This window comes from Echinops telfairi, unplaced genomic scaffold, assembly GCF_000313985.2.
Source record: "Echinops telfairi isolate 266 unplaced genomic scaffold, ASM31398v2 ScPeMD7_7469;HRSCAF=8507_1, whole genome shotgun sequence".
Lineage (NCBI taxonomy): Eukaryota > Metazoa > Chordata > Mammalia > Afrosoricida > Tenrecidae > Echinops > Echinops telfairi.
The window spans coordinates 149,537,968-149,544,440 of record NW_022111373.1 but is presented as its reverse complement, the minus strand read 5'-3'; the positions used below and the strand labels follow the sequence as shown (position 1 = coordinate 149,544,440).

The following is a 6,473-nucleotide window of genomic DNA, read 5'->3' as shown; positions in this document are numbered from 1 at the left end:
TCCAGGCACCGGGCCAGGCAGCCCCTCGGAGCCTAATTGCTGGGGAAAGACACTCTCCGAGTTAATCTCTTGCCTTGGGGAAGCCCTGCCCACTGGGCCTGGGACATGTGCTCCCCGTGGTTAGAAGCACCGCCTGCCCCAAGGCAGCATTCCCAAGGAGTCCAGGTCAGGGACTACTTTTTTCCCAGGAAACCCTGTGGGCTCTCTGGGCCCTGTTCTCAGTGCCGAGTGTCTGCGAGAAAGTCCTCTCACACTGTCCGCACTCCTCATCCGGGGCCTGACGTGTCCACGGCATGCCCTCCCTCCTGCAGGTTCTGCGGCCCGGGGTCCTATGGTTTCTGAGGAACCTGAATGACCCAGACTTCAACCCTGTGCAGGAGATGATCCACCTGCCCATCCACCGGCATCTGCGCAGGTTCATCCTGTCCGTGGTGAGCGGCCGTCCAGGGTCCTTTATTCCCAGGGACCCTGGGCTTAGTGTATGGAGGGGGGTGGGGGTTCACCCATGTCTCGTGTCATGTGTCTCTCCTCTCCACCCCCACCCCCGTGCACACAGATTGTCTTTGGCTCCATTGTGCTGCTGATGCTCTGGCTGCCCGTACGCATCATCAAGAGCCTGCTGCCCCGCTTCCTGCCCTACAACGTCATGCTGTACAGGTGCGCGGCCCCGCCCAGTGAGGGCGTGTGCGCCCAGGGAGGGAGGCTCGGCACACACCAGCTCACCTTCTGTGTCGGGGTTGACCCTAGTGACGCCCCCGTGAGCGAGCTGTCGCTGGAGCTGCTGCTGCTGCAGGTGATCCTGCCGGCACTGCTGGAGCAGGGCCACACCCGGCAGTGGCTCAAGGGCCTCGTGCGGGCCTGGACGGTTGCTGCTGGCCACTCACTGTAAGTGCCACTGCCCACCCCACAGGGAAGCCCGCCACTGCCCACTGCCCCTGGGCACAGGCAGGAGGGAAGGAAAGTCTGCCACTTGGTGGATAGTTGGCATCTGTGGCCCTGGTCATGGAGGACTGTGCCAGCCCAGACTCTTCTCCCTGTCCCCAGCTGTACGTGTGGCCCTGGAACTCTGCTCTCTCTCTCCCAGCTGCCCCTGTGCTGACCAGCTGCCCTCGTTCACCTTCCCAGCCACACTCTTCTCATATAAGTTTAAAGCTACTCTTTCTATGGAGTGGTAGCCTCTTTTGTGTCTGATTGTCCATCTGGCCATCTGCCGAGTGCCTGGGTGGCTCTGCAGGGCAGCCGTCTGTGTGGTGGGGGTGGGGGGGTGGGGTGAGGTTTCCATTGACCCTCCCTGACACTGACTGAATCCCATCAAGGAGACAGTTGTTCTGGGGAGTGTCCTGGTGGCTGTAGATGACAGGCCAAAACTGTCTGTGTCCTTCTGAGACCGTGATTCTGCCTGTCTTCCTCTCATGGAGTCGCTGGCAGTTTAAAACTGCTGACCTCGTGATTGGCAGCCCAGTACATAACCACTATGTCACCTGTTATACGGTCCTCTTGGAAGCCTTCGTGCCCGCCGAAACCTGCCCTGCATGCAGTCTCTGCCTTGTGCCCCCGAGTCAGCACTGCAGGTACATGGAGTAGCCTCCCCTGTCGCCCCACACAGGGACCTGCACTCCTACCTTTTGGGGGACCAGGAGGAGAGTGAGCACAGCGCCAACCCGCCGGGGAACCACAACCAGCACGCGCGCAACAATGCTGTTCCCGTGGGCGGGGAGGGGCTGCACGCCGCCCACCAGGCCATCCTGCAGCAAGGCGGGCCTGTTGGCTTCCAGCCCTACCGCCGGCCCCTCAACTTCCCACTCAGGGTAGGTCTGCCCGCTGTCACTGGGAGTTCTGAGCATGCTCAGTCCTATGGGCCCCGAGGGCTCGCCTAAGATCTGGCTCCCTGCACCCCTGCTGCCCAGGGACCACAGCCCCATGAGTGAGCCTCTCACACGGTGAGACCGCCTCCCTCCACTGCTGGTCCCCATCCTCTGCCACCTCCCCTGGTGGCCTGGGCGCCAGAACTTGTCACAGGAACGTGGATGGACTCCACCTGCCCCTCAGGTCAGATCCCTGTTTGCTTCAAGAGGCAAGAGAGTGAAGACCAGCATCAGCCAGATCTGCTTTCCTCCGAGACTGACGCCCCCCCACACACACACGCACACACATACCTGCCCCTCCCTCCTCTCCTCGACTGGGCCCCAGGCTGTGCTGCAGTAGCCCCAGACCCCAGATGAGTCTGCGCCCAGAGCATATGCCCACACCGGGCTCCAAAGGACAGGCTGCTCTAGCTCTACCCCACCTACCCACGGCCCCCACTCCACTCACAAGTGCCTGCAGACCCCCCCCACTGCACCAGGACACCTGAGCAAGGGGCTGGGCTCTCCCACTCTGGCTGGGTGCTCCTGGTGTGCCTGCTGGCCACAGGCAGCCTCTGTGTTAGACTCTGTCTCTTGGGATAGGAACCCATGTCCAAAGGACACACTCTGCTCCTGGCTCTTCTTGATGGCCATGGGAGCAGAACCTGGCCCCTTCCCCTTTCCATGCCCCCTTTGCCCAGCTCTCCCACCCCCAAAGCCCAGGGTCAGGAAGAAACGAGCCATCTCAGCTTGTCACCTGCAAAGCTCCCGGTGATGACAGCTCTCGTGTCCCTCCCAGAGCCCTGTCTCCTTTCCACCTGCACCCCTGGTGCTGCCCCCACCAGCTGGCCACTCCACTTCCTCGGCCACATGCTGGGGTGGGGGTGGGGGCACATGGTGGGTGCTGGCTGAGGCCCCGGAGGCAGATAGATCTTAGTCACTCGGTCAGTGCCATCTTTGTTCCCTTGTTTTCAAGCCGTTGATAAAGGCTCATCTGTCTGTCTGTCTGTGACTTGACTTTGACTCCTCTGGGAAGAAAATACAGGGAGACCTGGGCCTGAGAGCGTGCTGCTTCTCCGGAGCTGTTGGCTGCCTCTCTCAGAAGTGGCTTCATGCCCGTGCGAACACATGTGCTGGTCCCTCCTAGTGCGCTGGGCTTGGCGGGAATGGGTGCTTCTTCCTTTGGACTTAGGTTCCAGGCACCTTCTCCTCCACATGGCCTTCCCACGTGACCAGGAGGCACAGGTGGCTGCCCAGGGGTTGAGCGGGTAGAGACATGTGGTGACGCCCCTCCTGCCCCGCAGATCTTCCTGCTGATTGTCTGCATGTGCGTGACCCTGCTGCTCGCCAGCCTCGTCTGCCTTACCCTCCCAGGTAGGTGCCTTCCGCGGTCTGCACCCCCTCCACTCCCTTCCCGTTCCATTTTGCCCACACGGGGCTCTTGCCCCACCTTGGGCTCACCACCCTGTTGGGAGCAGAAAGGACAGTCAGGTGTCACTGGCTTGTGTCCCCAGGCACTGTGCTCACACTCACCGTGTGGCCTCAGATGTTTGCCCTCCCTACAGAGTGGCTGTCTTTCACCCTCAGACTGACCAGGGACCCTGCCCCTTGTCCTGACCAGTTGTTGGCAGCCTTTCCCCATCACACTGCCACGAGGCATGGATGGACGCCACACCTGCCTCCCGCCGGGGAGAGCAGAGGACGGCGACACAGGTGGTGCCCAGAGCCAGGGGCAGAGCACCAGCAGCCCTGACCTCGTCTGGGGTTGGAGTCCCGGTGCTGTCGCTGAGGGGCTCTTCCCAGAGCAGGGCAGTGGGGGCTTTCATGCTGTGTCGGTCACATGCGGTCCCTCCCCAAGTGGAGAATGGGAGAGTGATTTCAAGGGAGGGACCGAGCAAATAGAGTATTTCCTAACTACATGGAGACTGAGGAGTGATGAGCCGATGTTGCAGTTTGACTCTTGAGCGCTGTCCCTCAAGTTCCGCTGTGAAGAGGACGAATCTAGCCCCACCACCGAGGGCTGTGTCTGGTACACAGACAGTTTCTGGACTCTAGACGCTTTGACAAGGTTAGCTTCCATCTTCATTTGAGTTTCTATCAGGAATACTAAGTTCAGGAAAGAAGGAAACTTGGATCTGAACCTGAATTTGGCAGGCAGAGTAGCTTAGAGGCCTGTGAAGTGCTGACTGCCATCTAGTGGTGAGCCCAGGTGTTCAGCATAACTGGGACCCGGAGCCCCTTTGTACACACCCCACCCGACCCCACTCACACAGGCAAGCTGAAGTCTAAACTGGCCTCTCAGAGTGACATTCGGGGCAGACGTGGAGACTCGTCTGTGCCTTATCTGACTGATACCTTCACGTGTCACTGCAGCAAGCTCGCTTCCTGTTCCACGCTGGTGTCTTCTGAAGCAGACTCCACAGTTAGCTGACGCGGCCTGTGGTCGCCACGCCGCGACTTGCCAGTGGGGCTGTGCACCTGTCCCCATGTAGATGTCAGCTCCCATGTGAGCAGGGAGGCAGGAGCCTGTGCTGTGTGTGAGTGTCCACCCCAACGACCCAGTGGGCTGGCCAGTTCAGAAGCACCCCTCAACTGAGCTGCCTTGGAGTCCCCTCGGTGCCTGACGGAGCAGCACCGGCCGTGGGTGTGGCTGCAGGAGGACATGGCCATGGTCACGAGCTCCCAGAGGCCACCCTGAGTGCTCACAGCAATGCCGCTGAAGCCCAGCATGCTCAGTCGCTCTAACTTTTGCCCCAAGGAAAGTGACGGTGGTGTGTTCTGGCTGTGAGCTGCGGCTGATTTAAAGAAACCGTTCTCCTCCAGACACGGTCCTGAGGAGGCAGGTGCTCTCCGTCACATGGGTCGCCCCTCGATGTGACCAGCGCCGGGTCTCCCCCCCGCACGCCTCATCGCCCGCCGCCTTCTGCTTCCAGTGTTTGCTGGCCGCTGGCTGATGTCCTTTTGGACGGGGACCGCCAAGATCCACGAGCTCTACACAGCGGCGTGCGGCCTCTATGTCTGCTGGCTGACCATCAGGGCCGTGACTGTGCTGCTGGCGTGGACGCCGCAGGGGCGCAGAGTAATCTTCCAGAAGGTCAAGGAGTGGTCTCTCATGGTAGGCTTCCATCCCTCATGTTGGCTGGCCCCTGCCCCTCTTAGTGTCAGCCCTGGTCCCTGGTGTGTCGACCCGACCCTGGTTCCTCGTGGCCCACGTGCATCTAGGCCATAGATCCCCAAAGTTACTTGGTCCCCACCCCCTTTTCAGAAGAAAAACGACTCAGCGTCTCCTGGACAGCTCCACAGTAGAACCAGGTTAAAGTGTAGGCGTTTGCTTGTGTATGACGTCACTGCAGGTGTCACCACCTGCCTGGTACCAGGGTCAAAAGGAGGCAGCCGCTGTTATTGTTGGCCCCGCACAGAGGGAGGCCCGTGTCGCTGCAGCTGCTCAGAAAATGAGGCGCCTGCTTGTAGTCGGGGGACGGAGCCAGTGGCGTCCTTCTTGTAGGTCTCTTGCTGGTGAAAGACCCGAGCTTGTGCAAGTGCCTCTTAGGAAGGGGGTGGCTGTGAGGTGCAGGGGCCAGGCCACGCTGAGGGTGGCTGTCTGCCCAGACCTGTGCTCACTGTACTGCCCTGAGCTGGTGGCTACCCTGCGGACAGTGAGTCAGAGTGAGGGCCCCCCAGACAGCTTGTCCAGGCCCTGGTGGGAGGTGCCATGCGATGGCCCTGTGGCACATGGGGGTTCAGGCCTCGGTTAGACTCCGAGTCTCTGCAGCCATAGACACAGAAACCCCGTTTGAGTGTATGGATTTGTTCTCGGGGTGGAGGTGGGTGGGAACTCTTGGGACTCGAGTTTGGCTGCGAGCACGCTGTTGACAGGCTTCCTGCCCGACAGATCATGAAGACCCTGGTCGTCGCGCTGCTGCTGGCGGGCGTCGTCCCCCTCCTCCTGGGGCTCCTGTTCGAGCTGGTCATCGTTGCTCCTTTGAGGGTCCCCTTGGACCAGACCCCTCTTTTTTACCCCTGGCAGGTAAATAAGTGTGTGCATGCAGGTTTGGGTCTGGACAGGTCCCTGATGGCTCTCAGACCCAGGTAGCGGTAGCAGTAGGTCCCGTCCACCTTCCGGAGATCAGGACCAGCATCGGGCCTCTAATGCCCGGCTGGCCTCTCTACCAGTTCTGACACCAGCTGCCGCTCCCCTGCGCTCGGTTTCGCTCCTGGCTGTGGTCGTCTGTTGCACTGGCCACACAGGGCTCGCAGAGGGCACGGTTTGTCAGGGCGAGGCCCGCACCACTCACGATCAGGGTCAGGAAGCACGCAGGCTAAGTGTCCTTCAGTGCAGCCTGGCCCTCTCCGCTCTGCTGTCTGTCACGTTGACCCTGCCTGCTGCAGGCCCCGTGGAGCCCTGGCCGTCTTCAGTACCAGCTTGTTAGCAGGTTCCTTGCCTCCGTCTCGCCTCTCTTGTTATCCCCATTCTGCTGCTTCCTGTCTGAAACCTCGGTGGGGCTGGCTGGCTATAGACACACACTCCTTGTCGCTTCCAAGATACAGCCCTCTACCAGGATCATGAACCAACCGATGCTGGGGGTGTCACACACACACACACACACACACACACACACACACACACAC

General features: G+C 60.7%; 1 protein-coding gene across 1 annotated transcript in view; it reads left to right on the top strand.

The window, feature by feature from the left end:
- MARCHF6 (membrane associated ring-CH-type finger 6) overlaps positions 1–6,473 on the top strand; it is a 54,741-nt gene that overhangs the window by 41,434 nt on the left and 6,834 nt on the right. The window contains exons 16-22 of the mRNA XM_004698414.2: positions 312–431; positions 557–657; positions 748–885; positions 1,607–1,808; positions 3,149–3,218; positions 4,778–4,959; positions 5,737–5,871. Of these exons, the coding sequence (XP_004698471.1) occupies positions 312–431; positions 557–657; positions 748–885; positions 1,607–1,808; positions 3,149–3,218; positions 4,778–4,959; positions 5,737–5,871 (948 nt within the window). The remainder of the gene's footprint in view (positions 1–311; positions 432–556; positions 658–747; positions 886–1,606; positions 1,809–3,148; positions 3,219–4,777; positions 4,960–5,736; positions 5,872–6,473) is intronic.